The 21,352-nt window shown below is 38.0% G+C and overlaps 1 protein-coding gene across 5 annotated transcripts in view; it reads right to left on the minus strand.

The window, feature by feature from the left end:
* The window catches only part of FAM53A (family with sequence similarity 53 member A), a 72,847-nt gene that overhangs the window by 30,880 nt on the left and 20,615 nt on the right, over window positions 1-21,352 (minus strand). For 4 of the 5 annotated variants that reach the window (XM_075148528.1, XM_075148530.1, XM_075148531.1 and 1 more), the window contains exons 2-4: window positions 19,297-19,543; window positions 12,186-12,240; window positions 9,107-9,909 (exon numbers count right to left, since the gene is read on the minus strand). In XM_075148528.1, coding sequence (XP_075004629.1) covers window positions 9,107-9,909; window positions 12,186-12,240; window positions 19,297-19,374 — 936 coding nt within the window. In that variant the 5' untranslated portion in view covers window positions 19,375-19,543. The remainder of the gene's footprint in view (window positions 1-9,106; window positions 9,910-12,185; window positions 12,241-19,296; window positions 19,544-21,352) is intronic. The other variant, XM_075148533.1, reaches the window with a different exon arrangement.

A 21,352-nucleotide genomic window follows, 5' to 3' on the forward strand; every position in this document is an offset into this window, starting at 1 on the left:
TACGTTACTTTCACACAACAGATGTGCAGTTCATCTATTTAGGTTTAGAAGGATGAAAGAGCCATACAACTGTGCCTGAAATGACAAAATCCAAACTCATAACTGATAGTCAGATAGTAACATAAAGCCCAGAGGAAAATACAGATTTCTAACAAGGTTAAAAATCTGTCTTTAAACTTAACTGAACTACTTACGCCACAAATGCATACTTTATAAAATTAGTTTAATAACTCCCTGAAAATACTATTGCTATTTAAACAAGTTCCTGCCCAAACAATGGACACAGCAAGAGACAAGCACTAGACACTACACAGGATTAAGAAGTTTAGAAGAATGCTAAGAAGTACAGGTATTTTTAAGCTACATGAATTCAAATGAACAAATTGGTTGGTTCAACAGACCCAACATATCACACCGCAGGTGGAAGCACAGAGCTAGCAGAGGGAATGGCTTGCTCTCCTCAAGTCAGAAATCAGCACCGGCTTTTCTGTGTCAAGTTACTGCTCATTCCACTCAGGGAATCTTGTTTGAGAAGGAAAACACCATTTGAACTAAACACCTTCCTGTATAAGCTCCCCCCTATTGATTTATAACAGAATGAAGCTGTATTGGTTTGGGTTTTTTTTAAACTATGTTTGGAGTTTAAGTCCACTTACTAGTTATGTACATCTTCACTGCGGATTACAGGAATACAGGCTTTTTGTTCTGATGCAATATAGATTAAGACGTAATTTTTTTGGCTTTTTTAAGTTTTGAAAACAGCAGTTGATTTTTTTTTTAACATAAGAACTTCAAGATAGGAAGCAGCACCTGTGTAAAACTTCAAAGGAGAGTAAATAAAACTTACGATGCCTGAAAAAGGTTCATCACTTTCTACAAGATATTCATTTTGATTAACCTATTTTACTGGAGTACTTTGAGGAACTTTGAATTATTAAGAAACATAACTATTAGTGAAAAGAATAATCTAAGTGTTTGACTAGAAATGGAGATCTAGCTGAACACTTTAGCTGGTCCTCAGAAAGCCCTGCAAGAAGCCATAAGTCCTTGACTTATTTCTTACAGCAAAAACTACTGCTCATGTGCAATTCCTTTAACTCTTATGAAAAAATATTCCAGGCAAAAAGCACAATCATTCCTAACATTTTCACAAAACAGAAAGAAAGAACTGGACACAGACTCCTACTCTCTAGACACCATACTTAATACCTGCTGTCCCTCCTCTTACTCCTGCAGAAGTTGCTTTCAAATTGAAAGTAAGAGAGCTCATATGTTTTCATTAACCAGAGGACCAGGAAGCTTAAATTAAAGTTTTATTTCCATAAAATATTATCTGTTATCATGACAGTAGGAAAGAGATCCAAAAATACATACCACTATCTTAAGTGAGTCTGAATGAGTTTTATAGCCTAAGCGAAACTGCCTTTGCTTCCCACAAAAGGCTCTTTATCTGCTAAGGAAACCACATCCCTGGAGGCATTTAAAAGGCTACAGTGGACCAAATACTAGAAAAATATATATTGTGGGAAGTAATCATGCATCAACAGAGAATTAGGGTGATTTAAAACATCTTTCCTCACCCATAATTTCCACAATTGGTTTTTACAGATTGATAGTAAGCCAAATGTAAACAGTCACCCACACAAACTTCAACTCAAACTGCTGTACATTATTTTTTCATTTAATTTGAGGATATGGGAGGCATAATCACACTACATAGTAGATGCATATTGCTCAACTTCGAAGAAGCCAATTTAACATCAACCCAAGTCAAAACACTTGGAAGGTTACCAGACATCTGTTAGCCAGAGACAGGTACAAAGAGTTCAAGAACATCGGTGCTGTTTCACCCATGACAGTGGTGCTGGGACTGCCACTGGCCATCACTGAAGTTTGCTCAAAAAGTGTCTCCCTTTCATAAATACCACAGGAGAGTAGGCACCTCAAGAAACTGTTCCAACATACCTGTTCCTCTCCAAAGAGAGGTTCTCCCCAATCTTAGCAATTCTCTAGCTTCTAAACTAATTTGCAATGAAAAGATATAATAGCCTGACCAACCTCTAGCTGATCGAGGTTGACTTGCATTTCATTACTGAAAATCCTGCAGGCATAGCAGTAGTTTATTTTTGCTCTGCTGAAGCTTAGAAAACCTACAAGTACCCTACTGTATCCATTTCTGTTCAGACATTTGTCCTCCAAGTCGTAAGGTTGCCCATAAAGAAAAAATACTTACACTTTGGAAATCCTGAATTATTTGGCCTCTTGCATGTAGGGTACATTGTATAGGCGAACAGAGGCAACATTTTCCTTGAGGTCCACCGTGACCATTTCTTTTCAACTATGAATTAAATTTATACCTAGAATTACACAAAGTGGATTTAAACTACTGATTTACTTAGCCGGACAATTTTGATACCCAGCTCCCTTCCTCTGAACAAGATCATTGACCACTGAGCTTAAATTACTTCATGCCTTTTGAAATACAAATCATGTTATCTTTTAGCTTTATTTTTCAAATATGAAGTTAAAGGCTCCCCTAGGAATAGGTATTAAATTTTCAAACAAGAACCAAAATTCTATCCCTGGCTCAACTGCTTCATTCACAGCTGTTCTTTTTGGTCCTTAATCTTATACAAAGGGAAACCACTAGTAAATTAATTAATGTTGTGCATTTACCTTTGCTACCATTTTATTGATCCCAATCAACCCCAGTCCAATTCTTCACTACATACAGCTCATCTGTACTGTATTTTCCACAAACCATACTCCAAAAGCCAAGGGCACCCTGAAGCAGAAGATACCCCCATACAGTGCAAGGACATCTACCATCTATTTTATCTGAGAAGCAGCAGTGCACAGCAATACATCACTGAATTGCAAAGTGTCATCCACAGGTAGAAAAAAAAAATCAGATCTATATTCTGACCAAGAGATGCCATACTACATCTTCTTGCAAGAGTACCACAAGAACCTAAGTGATTAAGGCTTGTAATTGTATTAAATATCTTCCCCAGTCACAGTACACAAGTGTAATGTGCTAGGCAGAGAACAGCCTTTGCTGACTTAACTGTATCCACAAGCAGAAAATACATCTACCCCAAATAATCTGTTTGTTCCCATTTTGACAGGCGGCTATAAGAGACAAGCTTTACATAAGCATCTCAAACTATTTAAAGCAACATGCTTACTATTTAGAGAACACAATCTGAATGAACTTCATGAGCCACTACTTAACCTACTTCAGCCAGTCCAGGTTTGACTGACAGGTTACCCTGCTAGCATTGTAAGGGACTCTTGATAGCACTTCTTTATCTTGCACATGCTAAAACAGCAGCCTGGGAGAAAGCTGTTATAATACAAGCGAGCACCTACTTCACTACGCTATTCATGTATGGTACTGTCTTTTCTATGTCCGTGCTTAAGTTCTACTATAGCAGTGACACTGCTTGTGCAGCTTGGGAACATTAATCCACTTTGTTGTAGCATAATCAAAGTGAACAAATCTACTGTAACTATACCTAACAGGGCATACCTGGAAATTTTCTAGACGACAAGAATTCAAAGAATCAAGGGGAAGACTTCAGAGCTTATTTTGCTTAAACTTAGTGAGGCCACAGTATGGCTAATTCATTTACGTGTCCACATACTGATTATTATTATTATTATTACAGTGACCTCAAAGAGCAGCAAAACAAAATGAATGCCTAATAGTTCTCAGAGAGCAACCACAAGTTTGTTACCCTGGTTTAGATACTTAAATAAAATAATTAGTATCACATCTCACCCTTGTATCTATTCACATTGGCTTCTGCAAACTGGCCCACACAAAGTCAAGTTCAAGTAAGTGGATGCAGAGATTCCACACGAGAGATCAGGAGTTACTAAGAAAGCCTCTGCAGGAAAAGTTGTGGTCATCTGATCCAAGTTCAGTTGCAGAGCTCCTTATGTGTTCTACCCTTCATAAAATACTGCCTCCTCATCACACCCTTCAGGGAAACATATCCACCCCCACCATTCATCCCTACTTTGTGTATGTTTTTAAACTGCTGTGGAAATCCCTATGAACTGGTCCCTCTGCTTATCCTCATACCTAGGTGATACTAGTCTTGCTGTTTTGGCCAGAGTTGACAAGTCTTTATGAGTCAGATGTTATCTTCTGTGAGAAGCCCTCCTTGCTATATAGATCCTCAAAACCACTACGTCACTGTGACCTGAAGCATAGAGTCAATAATCATAAAGCACACACAATTTAAGCTCAATTTACTTTAAGGATCAAAGTTTGATCCTGATTCAAGTGTTTTGCTGATTCAAGACCTTAAACTCCAAGGAAGAAAATAAATCAAGCATTCAGGTGTTTGGAAAAGGTGATGAACAGAATTTACACAAATTACAAAACTGTTGTGGAATATTGTGGAGGTCCAAGACAAAGGGTTATAAACCAGATTACCAACAGAAAATAGATCTATCAGTAGTTACCAGACTTCGAACCACTGATGCACCCTGGCAGAAGCCAGGCCATCGGGCTGGAGGAAGTATCCCGTTGCACGTTCATTGTTCCTGCGTGCCTCTGCCAGGCAGGGTGCCAGGCGACACAGGGTTTGGCCTGACCTGGTGTGGCACTTCGGATCTCTCTCAGTACCAAGAAAATCCATGTGACTTCAAAGCATTTCTAAGGAAGCAGAAGCACCCTGTGCTATGAAATCACAACTTCAGTCCCTGAGTTCCTTCACTGCCTACAGACCCTTAAAACTTTTAATTGCGTTGTCTTATCTAGTCTAAAGCTAATGCATGAGATGCCATAGCACTGAATAATTGAAACTACTCCTTACTTAGTTAACACAAAATAGCTGACTTCATCAATTTAAACAGACCAAAGATCACTTCAGAGAACATATTAGAGAAGTTTGGGTCTTTTTTTTTTAAGCATGATACAAAGATATTTTTATTTTTTGGCAACTCCATGCCACAGCACTGGGGGAGGAGTAGCACAAGAATGTTAAACACCAGAAAGACTTTAAACTACAGTGCGTTGTTTGATCTGAAACAGAATTAAATCTTACTGTCACAATAAAACTTGCTTACACACTGAAAAACATGTGCAACCTCTTGACTGTTCTTTACTTGTCACACCTCAGGATCGACTGAGGTAATTCATGAAGCAGAACATTTAAAAAAGCTCAGCAGTTTTCTGGGGTGGAAGAACTCTTCTTTTCAGTAAAGAAACATTTCTAACCTCCTATTGCCATTACCAGTCTAAATGCCACCTTTACGTACTCTGTGGCTGCCTCTGTGATAGAGCTTACTAGCTGCAGAAGAGCACGAGTCCAAAGAGGCTCTTTGCCATACACAGTCATCTTGAAATACCAGGGCGATCAGATTCCCGCTGCAGGGAAGGAAGATGGGACACTCCTCACTGGAGTCAGCTTCTTATTTGGGCGATCATGAACAAATACTAAGTAGGCATAGATACCGTGTTCTGCTGTTCTACAACCCATACAGCTATTCTTGCATACATAACTGAATAGAGAAAGTAATATTGAGTCCTTAGGGGCTGAGAACAGCTATCATGTTTTGTTATCTTTTTTACAGTCTTTTCCACTGTTTTTACAGCTGTCTTCATGTTCTAGAAGGTCTGAAGTTTCACAAGTTTGTATTTTCAGCTTCAAGTCCAGAAAAATCAAGTCCAGAAAAAGATCCTTCTAGAATTTAGCACTCAGAGCTAAACAGTGGTGTACAGCAGTCTGCCTGATCATTTAAATCTATTTCTACATATGTGAGTTACTCATTTTACTGAATATTAATGTAGTGTTTTCCGTGAGAACTGAAGATACAGCATATTCTTTTCCAAGAGGGCATAAAATCTAACACAGAGTACAGTGAAGTAAAGTGTGAAGGTCTGTGGAAGAAGAAAATAAAATCAAAGTATATAAAAAGAAGCAGTTTATGGTATTAAGAGCTGCCCGATTTCCTTCCTTCTTTCAAATAAAGCACAAATTAGAATATTAAAGAGGCAACAGTGGAAGGAGCAAGCCATGAACAAGTACAGGAACTAAGGAGAGATTATAAAGATAGATTAATAATCTGAATTTACTCACCTATGAACTCTAACCTTAAAAAGCAATGACAATGGGAACTTTGCTTTCAGAATTAGACTTTTGATCTTCTAGCACTTATATTTAGCAAATTAGTAAGGACTGAAGCAGCAACCACGTACGTTTTCCAGAACTCAGCTAGCAAAAACTAGTTCACTAGCGCAAAAAAAAAACCCCAAACCAAAACCACCTTTCATCCCCTTCTTCCTCTAAAGCTTCACCCAATCACAGCTATTCAAGATCTTCATTCAAATACAACAGCAGTTGCTTCAGGTTAAAGTAAATAAATCATTTAGTTCTGATAAATACTGATTTGAGAGAATTCCTAGCTTTGGCAGGTGTTTCAATGCCGACCTCTCAGGACTCCAGAGCATTAGCAGAAATGGCTGCAGACCCAAATCTCCCCTCTTCAGGCAGCTGCAGCTCCAATACACCACTGCAATATAAAGTAAGAACTCTCCCTTCCCAGCACTTTCAGATTTATCATAACATGGGTCAACTGTGACTTAAGTTCTCCACAAGCAATACTAATTATCTCATTGCTGACCTGCCTTTGAGCAACTATTTGATAAGTTTAGCTTTTTAGGAAGATTTGAGGACATCAAAATATTTGCAGTAAAGCTTAAAACAAAAATCCTTAAAAGCACTTGTTTTCGACATAGGTCTTTTCATAAACTGACTTAGAAGTGAATTTGAAATCACAGAAAAAGTATTTCTGGAAACAATAAGGAGCCATCAAGATACATGAAAGAGGTCTTACTGAACTTCCCCTTATCGTAGTCCTGATCTTCACTGAGCTATATGCAGATATAGGACACATCCACATCTCTTTGTATGACACTTCAAAACAAGTCTTCTGTAGTATTAGCTTATAATATTTTGCACAGCAGTAATTTTGTTTAAGTTTAGAGAAATGTTCAAGACCACAATATAAGTTTCAAAGCATATACATCTGCCAGGATTTGGGGCATGGGGAGAAGGTAGGCTATGAAGAAATATAAGACTTCTAACAATGTAATGGGTAAGCAAGCTGTCACATTAAAACCCCAACATTTCTTGAAAACTTAATTCAATTTTTACTTCAAATGTTTTCAGTACTTGCCTAGTTTTTAAACAGATGTTTTCATTAAGATTTAGCATGTTTGGAAACATGTATTTCCAAATTATACTTTGTGCCTTTGATTAAATACACAGTAGTATCTTTATAGGAAGATTTTACTGAAACAGCTGGAAAAAACCCCCATCAGGCCTTGACACTGTAGAATGAACTTTGTTGCATAAACTACTCAGCTTATCGTGAAAACATCATTTCAAAATAGGTCTTACAGGAAAAAGTGGTCAAGACTGGCCGAGTATTAGTCTCATGTACTCTTCAATTCAGCAGCAAATCTAAAGAGCCAAAAACTTTCTATAGACATGTGCTATATCAGGTTTTCTCCATACACACTATTATATGGATTATTTAGAAAGTATAACATTTGAGCAACTGAAACTATTCTGCCAGTCTGAAATACTGCATCTCGCCTCTAGAGCTTGAAGAATGCAAACAGCAAGTCTAGCCAAAAAAAGGAGCAGGTTTTAAATTTTACATTCAGTTTAAATAAAGAAACACCTGCATTAGACCACACGGGCAGTTGCAAGGCAAATCCACCAATATTTCTGGACTAGATTAGCAAACTAATCTCAACAGTGATTAACACAGAGAAACAGGTAAGATCTGATTAGCTAACTAGTAAACTTGCATCTTTAACCAAAACTCAGAACAGTGTCTAGCCATCTCTAGAACAGAACTGGTTACCAACCTTGTCCATAAGCAAACAGACCATTCTGTATGGCTTGCCAACCAATTACCTACCCCACAGCTTCATAAAAAAAAAGCCATATTTTTAAAGAAGAAAATCCTTTAAGCTATGAGTAAGTTGTCTCACAAAGGTATAAGAGAAGGATAGATGACATCATACAGACGTTTAGCTAAGCAAAGTGGACATAAACTAGTTAACTTGGTGAATATCCCACAGTAGGCAGTTCAGTTCCAGTATCTTACTAGTATTTTTCCGTACGCATTTCTGTGTAAAGCCTACTAATACCAAGTTACTACTTCTGCAAACTGCCTCCTCCCCACTACTCTTAGCAGATCTACTCACACAAACCTCCTGAGTCTGGTATCTACTGAAGGCAGGAGGGCTATATTCTCACAAGCACAAAGTATTCTCTGACCATAACATAAGACTCAATTTTACATCTACAGAAACTAAATGAGCATCTTCCGTTTTAAACAGTAGCAGTTGCCTCTGTGGACATAGAAGCTTTGAAAAATGAGCTGTTACATGCATTTGTATTACATGCAAAGTATAGGCATGAACTGAAGTTTACTAGTTTTTAAATCAGCACCTTCACTCTCACATGAGAGGGGAAGTAGAATTCTGAATAACTAGGGTAAAATACCTCTCCATTGAGTTGGAGCATCTGCAGTTCATGTATTAGAACACTCTTTCTATTTCTGACTGCTTATTGGCAGTTTCTTTAGTTAATTCAATTATATAGGGGTTTGCTTGCTCTTATTTGGCTTTACTGAATTACTCAAACTGTAAGGGGAGGCTTAACCAAACAGATTTGCACCAAGACAACTTAAAAATCGTTGCACGCTGTTCTCTGGGAACACAGTGGCGTAACTTTTTTACTACCCTGTCTACTCCCTCTTCCCCATGGCTTCCTTGCATTTTAAAAAACAAGCCGTTTTTCTTTGGCCTCTGTTTCAAGCATCTTTTCATAGCTCTTTGTACTCTATATCAAGTAGAGTGGACTTCAAGAACTGGACTTTGGAAGCAAAAAGTAAGTAAGTTGCTATGGGGTATAACACGGGCAAGTGTAAGAAGCCTGCTATACTGCTGAAGGTGATATATATCAGTACAAGAACACAAGCAAATCTGTAACAACTACAAATTAGTTCAGTTTATCTAGAAATAGCCTTTCTGCAAGAGTTCCTTCACACACTGAGGAAAGTAAAATCTCACCCGTGTCATTTTAAAAAAGTCTAACGATGGTCTGTTCCATCGTACATCCTCCTCCCGTCTGCGCTTTAGCCGGCTTTTCTTTTCATTCAGAACGCAAGGCTGAGAGCGGCATCTCAACAAGCCCTGACGCCGGCTGAGCTCGGGTGTGGAGGTGGGAGTGCTGTTGGCTGAAGGCAAGAGATTTCCCGTCTCGGTGATGTGCTCCTGGGAGAGGGAGAGGCGGCGCCTTGGGTTAAAGTCACAAGGGCCTCCAGAATTCCAGCGGGTACTCGAGCTTGTGCTGCCCTCGCTACTGTCCACAAACCCGCTGCTGGCAGAGGAAGGTCTGGGTACTGGTGATGTGTTGAAGCTGGTGATAGTGAAGACGTTATTTAGTGACAGTATGTTTTGTGGCAGGCTGATACTTGTGCTTCTCTGTAAGGTTGCACTTCCATGACTGTTGCAGCGTTGCAAGGTAGCGCTACCGCCGCTATTACACCGTCTCTTTGACACAGGAGTCCAAACCTTTGAATTGCCAGGCTTCCACGGGGACCGACAGCGAGCCAGCTCATCTGGCTCAGAGAGGGACCTACAATGGCGTTTCGTTGGTGGTGCCAAGGGTTGGCCCGAGTTTTCGTTAAGGTTTAATTCACTTATCCATCCTGACACCATAGATGTACTGGAAGATTCCTGCTGCCACTGCAGACCACCGTTACTGGCAGTGCCGGTGCTGAATGGGCACACTGGGAAAGGGTAAGCTGAATTCCTTGTTGTGTCAGTCTGGATTGGGCAACCCCCATTTAAAGCCTTCCAAGGACTCTCTTCTGAAAACAAAAGAAAGATACAGGTGAAAGATGCAAAGGAAAAAGACAATTTGTTTTAAACCTAGTAAACCATGAATCAAACTCAAGCTTGGAAGGATAAGCCACGAATACCCAGCTCTTAATCAAAATTTCACACTATAGTTACATATTCATTTTAAAAAAGGTAGAAAATTCCAAAAACATGAAGACCAAAGTATTTCAGGAGCCAGTTTAGGCATTCCAGTATATATGTACCTTGTTAATGCTTCTAATGCTTCTTCCTGTATACTGAAAGATTACAGCACTGTGTTTTAGTGAGCAACAGGGACAGCTTCCTTACCTGCTTCCTAGTGCATGGCATATACCACAGTTAAAACCTGTAAGAGTGAACCACCTGATGTACAACCCAAATGGATTAAGAAGTAATGTGAGAAGCCACCAGGGAATTTTTTTTTTTTTTTAAATAAAAGAGCAGAGTAATTTTTTCCTAGACTGCTGTCCTTCATTTGGCTGTTATGCTTTTCTATTAAGAATACCTTACTAAACAAAAGTTTCAAAGAGATGGGCGTTCACATTCTGTGGTGTGAAAAGCTTTAAATTAGAAACAGGATAAAGTTAAATTAGACTGTAGATTGTTTCCTTTTTTTGCTCATATTCAAAGTGTAGGGGAAAAAAAAAATCTTAATTCAATGCATAAAATAAAGTAACTATCCCTTAAGAACCTCCTGCAAGTTTTACTGTGAATACAGACATAACCCATAGTCCACAACTTCTCATCTGAAGTGGCAATGCTGGGTTAAAAGCAGTCTGCCAGCGAAGCCTCTCACTCTTTTGTGAAGCATTTCTTTGAGAACATTCTGCACATTTTACAGCTGTTCCTCCACATTATACAATGAAGTGTAATAAGAACTACAGCAGACTTTGGATTTGCAAATTGAAAAGCAGCAAAACTGTTGGCCAGTTAACAGTGCTTCATGCTTGGTTAGAAAATTTGCTAATTTAAACCAATTAGCCAAGTAAGTTTCACTTATCCTGGCTTCAAAGAAAGAATATTTAAAATACCAGGTTTCTCCCTATGCCTATTTTAAGAACTAGATATAGCCTAAACATTAAATACTTGTATATTCCTATAGTTGGCTGTCTAAACTAAGTTTTAGAGCAATCAACAGATAAAAGATTTGCTGAGTAGCTTTAAAAGTTGCAAACCCAAATAGTTGTACATGTTCCATGCCCAAAGTATGTCATGGATTATCCTGTTTATTTGGATCTTATTTAAAGAACACCCTATTGTCTCAAAATCATTTAACTGTGCAGACAGCTGGCCTATTCAAACAACATGTTTTATTAGAATTCCTCTGTCCTTCCTCCTCCATTCTTTCAGATGGGTACAACCACATACTGTGCTTTGCCTTAAGCATGTAAGCTCTTCAAGGCAGGGACCATCCATAATTCAATGCAAGTAAAATAGCCAACACAATGAGATCCAGATAATGTTTGAAACTCCTAGCATTTACTGTAGGACAGTTTGCTAGCTTGGACTGGCCGGATTTTTAAAAATCCTTAGGAAGTTTTCTCCCGGGCTGGGAGGTTGGTTTAAAGTTTACTGTAAAAAAGAAGTCAAGAGTCACACATGTGTTTTAATTGTTTACATGGTAGCAGTATTTAAGATAAAATACCATTTCTCTTTGAAACCTCGCACAAACCAAGATTCACATTTTATGGGGAATCCACTGAGCAAATAAAAATCCTCCATGCTTAAAGACACGACAGAACATGCAAAATTTCAAGTCCATCCCTTAATAAAGCAGTACAAAGTTTATGTATCAATAAGTGGCATTTTTATTTTTGCTAGATAAAACTTACTCTTATTCTAGTGGGAACAAGGGGGGAAAAGCAAATAACACTTGTATGAAGGCACTGGACTTCAACTTATGGTTTGCATCATGCTGGATATTGTATGTGGCAAAGCATGTAAGAAGGTGTGTTAAGATGTGAGAGCGTTCTGCTGGCTGAGGAACCTGAAGAGATGTTTAGCATGAAAAACAGCATTGCTGTGCTTCTGTACACCATAGCAGATATTGAACAAAAAAAAAGCGTTACAAGGGCTTTTACTATGCAAAGCAGATCACAAGTACAAAACTAACAACCAGCTATTCCCAGTATTGTTCAGAGACCAGCTTAAACCAGCAGGCTCTACAACAGCATGCTCCATCCCCCTCACCTTATTTACAAAAGAAAGGCTGCTTGCTATACCAATTACCTCAGTAAAACACAGCTAAGGTTTCTGAAGAACTTACCGTTGATTTCGAAAGGGAACAAGCTGCCATTTTTGTTCAGCTTCTCAGATGAGTACTGAAATCAATCAGAAAAAAGAAGTTTTAATTGTATGAAAGAGTCAGCATATACCTCAAGAAAACAGCATGCAGTTTTCAGTTTCCCTATATGTACATTTAACAACGTCTTTAAAAGGATGGAGTTTTGCTGGGTATCTTGAAGAAATTCCTGAACAGCGGATCTTTCTAAATAAAACCTTTGGCATCTAACTATTTGCAATGTTTTCTGATATATTGCTACGTATCAAACTGTTTCAAGAGTTGCAACATTACCCCATGTGAATAAACTGCAAAATTAAGAGTGATAATTCACCCGTAATGAAAAAGCTTTGATCCAATTCTCACTTCAGTGGAGAGGAAATTACAGTCTGACAATTGGGTTTCCATTTTCAATCTTAAGGGTAAAAAGCAAAACAGTTCACCTTAAGAGACAGGAATAGCTTTACCTAAATTAAATATTCAAACTCTTAAGGGTCCCCAGAATGACCATTGCCCAAACCAGGCTTTACTAGTATTTTACATTTTCTTAAGAATCAATGTAGCAAAATGTTTTCTTATTTCTTAAAGTACAAAAGCCACTAAAAAAATCTTTCCTATCCAAAAATCACCTTTTGCAGAGTGAGTTTTTGAAATCACAGTTTATTGGTGATGGTTCACTACACAGAAACAATGCAAAAGCCATGCTTAAAACAAAGTTTGTGTGTAAAGGGCTTCAGAAATTACAATTAACCTTCATCAGTAGCATCTGCACAGTAAGACAAGTTTTATGCTGAATGTTTTCCATTTTCTTAACTAATTTTATCTAGAAAATATTACTATAAAGGCATTCTTAAAGGGTCTAGATTTCTCAATCAAAGAATAGAGCTTGCTATCTAGCCTCCTATAAAGGAGTTATAAATAAATGGCTTACGGCTCCATCAGAGCCCAAGGGCCATTATTTATTCCCCCATCACCACCTCAGGATGGAGAGGGAAGATTGCTTTAAGAAGAGAGCAACACACTTTATGTGAACATTGTTTTTTGTGTATAAGCAAAGAAGATAGCATTGTACATACACTTCCTTTCCAGATAAAAAGCCAATTTTTAAACAAACATCCTTGGGCTACAAAGCTTTTCTTTCTTGCTGTATAGCAACACATGGAGTGCTAGTGACAACTTTATATCCTTGAGCCCCACGTATAAGATACAAATGCTAAGCTACAGTAATATTCCCTTGGTGTTATTGTTTTAGAGGTAGAAAATAATGGAACAGATGAAAGGATAGGACAGCAATCAGATTTTTAATCTTATTTTTTATCAACGTCTGCCAATATGAGACAAGCCATTTGATTTTTCCTTTACATTTGCATCTGTAGATGCATTTATAACTTCCTTTTAAAGAAGGCTACTTTAAGTAAATAGCAGAACTCCAAATTTGAATTTCCATCAGATTTGCAGTTAATTAGCCCTATTCAAACCATCTGAAGTCTGCAACTTGACAGCAGGAGCAGTCACTTTTGCTTTTCATAACTGTAGTTGCCAGTTATATAGTATACATATTTGAAAAACTAGTATCAATTATTGACTCTAAACAGCTACTAAGGTGTCATATAGAACACAAGCACATTAAGATAACAATAACAGTTACCTTTCAGCTGTCCCTAAAGGAGAAACAAACAAATTAAAGAGATTTAAAGATAAGGGTTCTCAGCAAATTCCTCCCTCTCCAGCTTTCCCCAAATGAAAGGCAATACCAACCTATTCAACTATCAGATAACAGATAAGGAAAGTATGTTTTTGGAACAGAATTCCATGTCAAAATGTCTTAAAGCTAATGTATCTTGAACCACATGGAAAAGGGCAATGAGAATGACTTAATCATATCATAATTAGGGATGTTTAAAAGACTATTCACACAGGCTAAGACCTCAGATGCTTAGAAGGAACAGAACCTCAAGGACAATCCCATGTGGCAATTATTAGCTTGATATTTAGTTTTTACAAATAGTCTTTAGCCAAATGCATCTTTAACAAGGTCCTCTTCACAAATGCCTGAGGTATTTAATTACCTGCACTTTAACCACCTTAAAAAGCCTTGTTCATCAGGTAGGACTAAACTGTTACACCTTTGACAACTGCAAAGCACTGAAAGCATTTTTCAAGGGCAGCATGGAAAAAGTGGGATCACATACACACAGACTATCTGTACTACAGAGAGTGACTGCAATGTTCTCCAATGCAGACAGCAACCCCGTCCTTATAGCTATTTCTGATCAGCTTCTAGTGAAGTCAGTACTCAGTTCTATGAGAAAGCAGACGCATTACAACTATAACTTGTTCTCTTAAGCAATGGTTTATAGAGAATCCTGTTTATTTACAAAAAAGTGCTAGTTCTTTGGAGATTGAGACCAAAAACCCCCACTAAGAATGTCACACGTGACATCATATGCAGAAAAGGGACAGTAAGCTGCACCATTTCCAGTAAAAGCTCAAGGCACTGAAATATGGGGTGACTAAGAGGAGAAAAAGTAACAAATCTCCTTTATGATCTACACTTGGCTTTCTACAACTGAAACTAAAGATACTTGGAAACGCTATCTCGTAGTGTATTTTAATGGTGTTTGAAAGTCCAAACTTGAGTAGACTCTATATCAGGTTGTAAATTGTTTATAGGAGGGAGGATCTTTTTATCTATATGGCACATGGCAGAAGTCTCACTAGATATTACTGTAACAGGGCACTGAACCAGTTTATCAGTTCTCCTGGGTTGGCTACGCTCTACCCTCCCCCATTCATTCCCTTTGTGCTATGATCTACCTGAAGCTTCCCGAATGAAGAGCTCTTTTTTTTAATAGTTATACTCAAAAAGAGACTGCAATTGCTAAGAACCTTGACAGGGAAGTCTGCTATCCTCTGTGTGAAGGAAATCTTCCTTAGAATAAGGCCAAATTATTCAACATGGTCATTTTCCTGAAGAGGAAACTCAAGACTTCATGCATGTCCATTTTCCAACTACTGCTTTTTGAATAGATGTTAAAAAAAAGCCTCGAGAACTTTCCAGGGGAAAAAAAAAAGCACATTTTGACACACACAGAACAATGAAACTACAAGTTTCACCTAAGGTTGGAATTGTTTGCTTCATGCAAGAAAGTGGGTCTGTTTCGAAATGCTTATTCAGCAGTAGAACCTCTTTTGAAGAGACCGTTCTCAAAAAGAAAGGAATTGCACAGTATGACATTTAGGACAGTGCTGCAGGTTTAAATTGGTTTCCTGAGTCCTAGCAGCTGTTTTTTTGTTAATATTCACTTAAAAAGACACCTAGTCTTGAACTGAGTAAATGGAAGAGGCACACAAGTGAGACTGACAATGGATTATACTTTACATCACTAATTTAAAGTGTTCTTTGCTAGCAAAAACCCTACTGTAACAAAAATAATTCTCCATACATTCCAGTCTACCACATCAAGAACTTCAGCCTGTGCTATCCTCGTCATTCTCAGAATGACTTCTTGATCTTCATAATTTTAAACTTAATTTCTTTAGTTTGAAGGCATTTTCTCCAGCTTCCAAGTATATCTGAATTCCTCCAATTTATCAGCATTCTTCCTAAGCCACAGGAAAGCCAGCATTTATTATTCAAGTACTAGTTTAACCACCACCATACAGATGTGACTTTCATCATTTGAATAGGCCATGCCAGACCTCCATCTCTCTACCAAATATCCTCCAAATATGACTAGATAGGAAGTAGTGAGGAGAACCATTTGACCTTTTCTCAGAATATGAAGAAATGATTAAGTCAAGTCACATCTTAGACTCAGCCCTCAAGTCTTTCGGCTAGTGGCTTTCCATCCAAGGAAGTCAGCCCAATTCCAAGTCTTTCAACACAAGTCAGCTTCATAAAAATTAAAATTAATGAAAACCCACATGCACAGAAAGGGTTTGTAGTTGAGCTTCTTCCTTCCACAAACGCTTGTCTGGAGATGCTCACATTTCCTTCTTAATACACTACACCTTGAAGTCTTGCATCTCACACACTGTTACTTCACAAACCAATACTAGCTGCTACACGAATACCAAAAAAGTACAAACTTAGCCAGAACATATAGAAAAACCCTCAAGACTCTTAAGATTCAAGAGATCTATGTTCAAGGAAATAGAGAGCAATATTTGATTTAATGATGCTGTCAACTCCTGCAAGCCATAGTATGCTCGCAGAACATCTCACTGTTGTGAGGTAGAGTCAACCAACCAGGGATACTGTTCTACCTTGTGAGCTACAGTGCCCACTTGAGATGAAAGCTTGGGACAACCTTCCTGCTCCTACAGCAGGAAACCCAATCATTTGGTTTTTTCTGAAGGCAGGTGAAGCACAAGACTGTACAACATAACTGAGCATGCACTGGCCAAATGAATTACACCAGCTTGAAAAATTAGCATGATGTTTAACAAAGCAGTAAAAGAAGTTACAGCCAGTATTTTAAAACATATTCGGGCAACAGGTAAAGAAAGGTACTTGGTCATCATACAGCTTACACAAACAAAAAAGCGTACTATGTACATGTTGTCTTTTTGCCCAGCTTGGCTAGCTGGAAGGTAAACAGCTTTGGAAGAACTATTCTTTCTTTCTTTTATAACCCTCATTTATGAGCTGTATTACAGAATAGCTTTCCCCCCCGCTATTTTATCTACTTGTGTCAAGACAAGCACTTGTGCAGATGCACTGTGAAAGGTATCATGAAACTGGTAAGGGTTAACATTAACCCAGGCAAGAAAGGTTAGTCTTAATCCTCAATCAGCTCACAAGATAATTCACCACATGGTCCCACAGAACTTTGTGCCAGCACAAGTAATGAAAGGTGCAGGCAAGACCATTTCAGAATTGCTCTAAATTGCTGTTGCTGAACTACAGCATTAGACTTTTTGGCAAGAAGTTCAGGTTAAATGTGCTAGAGCTGATTCAAGACCCCCACTAGCAGTCTTTTCCCCTTATTAAAATTTAGCTGTTGTCTTTACTAGTGGAAAAAGTGTGCTTTTTATTATCTTAGGTTCATGTTTTAGTCAAGAAGCTATCATCTGCTTCCATGAATCCTTTTTAGTAGGGAGCAACCTAGTTGCACACTTTTATTCACACTTGCTTCTCCATTTCCACACCTCACTTCATGATTTCCACACTTTTTCAAGCTGCCATTGTGTACAAGCAGAACCTGTTCCTGGTCTCAGAACCCATTTTCTGCAAGAACTAAAGCATTCACAAAACCAATTACTTGATAGATTAAAGCAGGAGTGGAGCAGGAGAAGGGTGAGGATGAAACCACTGATGAGACATCATCTGCCATTTTCCACTCCACTCATTCTTTTTCATGCTTTATTATAAGTACAGATAAGGACAGGAATAAAAAACAACCAAGCTACAACACATTACAGCATGCCAACACACTCCTGTATAGACTCCACACAGTGTAAAAGCAGTAATACATCCTTCTCTGCTCTTACAAGTCTCTGGTCCAAAAACCGACAGTGACTATCAGTAAAAGGACAGCTCAGTTTCCACATTTATGCCAACTTTAGTGCCTCAAAAACTAGAAATTACAAGATGCCACTACAAGTTTAGAGGCAAGCACTGCTACCGGTTACAGGTCACCTAGGCCCAGAGTTTAGTTACAAGTGATGAGTTCGCCAGTTCAAGAATACAGCAGATTCTCCTACAAACTGCATATCCCAAGTGCTTCATCAAGCTAGCTGAAATAAAATGCTAGCTGAGTAAGCGCTTCTATTCTAAGAGAGTTAACATTCCATGACCTTATATCTGCCTTTCAAGAATAGCACATATTTAAGATGAAGACAGTAAAAACAAGTTATTAGAAGAACTCTAAATGGACCTGTTACAGTTTTAAAAATAAAACCATTTGATTAATGTCTACTATTGGACATCCTCACTGGACAAAGTATTAGACAAGAGGTCAAGCACTTCACATGAGACTCGCAGGTGCTTACGCACAAATTCCACTGCATTCAGGATATGCTTTACCTGGTTTGGGCTTGTGAAACAAATAAGCAAGCAGTTCAACTATTTAAGTAGAAGTTACAACAGAGGCAGAATCTTACTGTAAAAGTAACTGAACATGCTTCAGGTTCAATGCTTGCATTATTTATTATTTAAAAAAAAAATAACAGAACTACAGTTGAACAATACTTCAACATTTAGTCAAATTAATTTTTTTTTTGGTGTCCCATTGGTACCCTAAAGTTTGACTTACATAAGGGTGCTATAGCAATTAAAGTCCATGAAACAAGGCTAGTGCATTACATGAAGAATATGGTCTCAGGGTTCTCAGATGGGTACCCAAAATTGACAGGAGACCATTTTGCATTACTCTAGAACAGATAATATCTCATTTCACAAGTGAAATGTGAAGAGAATAGATTCCTTAGTGTCTGAATAGCATGCTTGAACCACACCATCAACCCACAGATTAAACCAGCAGAAAATAACCCAGGAAATATTACAAAGCTTTTCAGAGCACCAGGCATCTGACACACTGATAAAGCAAGGATCTACTAGCATCAACAATAGTCTGGTGGTCAGTAACCTGAGTTTCAGTTCAACTGTATTTGATGACCTGTTCTCCTTCTGCCCAGTGCTTATAGTTATCTACATGGTGGTCACTGATTTTTGTAAGTAAATACTGTTGTCAGATATCAAGCACTTGGCAATATGAAGTGAAGAAAACTTCACCACATACCAGTACTTGTGTTTTTTGTTAGGGAAAAAGGAACCCTGAGAAGTTTTGATAATTCTTTTCAGTCATTAGAACATTATTTTGTGAAGAGAACAGGCTTTTCGCTAATTATTTAAAATGAAGCTGTAAGGTTAAAAAGATCATTAAAATAAGAGATCATCACTTTAAGAAGGACCATACACTGAAGTTTCACTTCTTCCCCTTACAACACTCATTCACCTTGCAAACCAGTCCTAACTTAAATGGCTGAATTCTGGTTGATCTACGTTCTCGAATTTGTTATGTAGTTTTGAGTTACTTTTAATCTACTTTGCATTTCACATTTATTACATGTTATTTTGGTAGATCCTTACCAGATTAATATTGTACGTTTTACACGTCAGATCATCCAAGCTCTGGTTCTGCAGCTTTTCTGTTATTAGTGTTACCATGGTAGTTGTTCCTTTTCCACTGCTCACACGGAAGTGTTGGAGGCTCTTCAGTCTCTTGTTTCAATACTCATGAGCCATTTCTGTTTTGGTTTAAAGTCTTGAGATTTATGCTTCCATCTTATTGCCAAAGTTTATTTCCAAATGCTGTCAGTGTATCATGTCTGATTTTCTGTAAAATTGGGGCAGAAAAAGGAAAAAGTCAGAAAAATTCTTGTGTACATCGTAATTACTGTTATAGTAACAGGACTCGTGTTTGGACCATTCATTCCTGCAAGTATACCACTCTGACCAATGCTATTGCCTGGCATTTCAGATTACATGTGTCTATTCATGAAAGAATACTGCTATTGAGATTTCATTGATTACAACTTCAGAAGAGAGATGAGACTCACACATAGTAAAGATCAGGATATTATTTGGCTGTTTCCTACCACTGAACTGATTCTAGGTAGGATTTTTATCCAAGGCAGAAGGAAAGACTTAAGCTTTCCCTCATTTAAACTATTACTGACATCTTAGTCAGGTGTACTAGAACAGCATATGAAACATGCAGGTACTTACCATACTGTTCTGTATGTTTAACACTGTTTGCCATTTTTAGACATTCTACCATGTTGTTTCATCACTAAACCCTTCTTAAAAGCAGAGTGGGGCAGTGGGTAGTTCAAATGCTATATCCACTTTCCAAACCCCCAGATACTTTTCATATAGTCTCTGTTTTTCCCATTTTTAAAGGTTATGTAATTGCTACCTGTCAGCAAACATCAGATCTTAAACTTGTAAGCAGGACACGTTACCACACACCTAAAAACATCACTGACAAAGTAAGCGCTCAGGTATCTTTATTCTGTGAGCAGTCATCTAAATCAAAACCATTAGGTTCACTAGCTGCCTCTTTCTATCCTAAACATAATTTCTTCCCCTCTCTCCTCCCTCAGCATCAGTAAGCCTTAACTGCTGCAATATCATTCCTCACTGTCTTTATTAGCTGGTTATTTTTACCAGAGCAAATGGACCTCTGTACTTTCCTCAACTCCACCTCATTCTTCCAGTTCTCAAGAAGAACCAGAACAAAACCACAGGACTTCAGCTTCTTCATTTTCCTTCTTCTATCATCAAGTCTTTCAGGCTCACCACAGCTCTCAAATTCACTTCCAGTTTTCAAAACCTCTAAGTCTACATTAGTATTAATTGTAATTTCTTCACGCTATCTTCAAAAAAACTCCTCTTCCCATAACTTTGCCTTACTGTGTAAACAAAAACATCTTTCCTCAACTCATACCGACGATCCATTTGTGACGTGCATTAGCCATTCTGGCTTATGATTTAAGTTAGTCGAGCATATTCAGTGACTGCTTACGGAATAAAAAAGGGAAAAGATCCACACACAGGTATTTCCAAATTTAAACAAAGCAACGTGAGCCTTGGGGAAGGAACACTGATGCTGCTAGGATCACAAGTTTACTTCCATTTGCTAGGTTTTAAAGTCTACAGTAAAAAAAGAATAGCAGAAAAGAATACTTTAAAATTAATATTTCCATAAAACATTGCCTCTTTTCCACACTGCTACTTATCAGCTGTTTAAATAACAAGTAGTAGCAAGAAAAAAGCCACTTGAGTCCATGACCCAAGTTAAACCCATTTGAAACTAAGATATTAATAGTATTAATGGTAATGTTAGATTATCTTTTAAACCTGTTGCCTTTGAGTACATCCTCAAATATAATTTTCATATGCTAAGCATACACTATTTCACCTTCACAGAAGTCTGCTACGTAACAGCCTCCCTTAGCCTGAACGCTGTCCCACAATCATCATTTCTGCCCATCTTTTAGACCTCATTCTCATACCTACTTCTATTTGCTATAAGTTATGATGCTTACAAGTGTTCCTCAACCATAAATAATGCTACCCAGATACCTGGAGATCCCACTGGTCTGTTTTTACTGAATGTGTCCTATCTTTCAGGAAAGCACCC

This window comes from Calonectris borealis, chromosome 4, assembly GCF_964195595.1.
Source record: "Calonectris borealis chromosome 4, bCalBor7.hap1.2, whole genome shotgun sequence".
Classification (NCBI taxonomy): domain Eukaryota; kingdom Metazoa; phylum Chordata; class Aves; order Procellariiformes; family Procellariidae; genus Calonectris; species Calonectris borealis.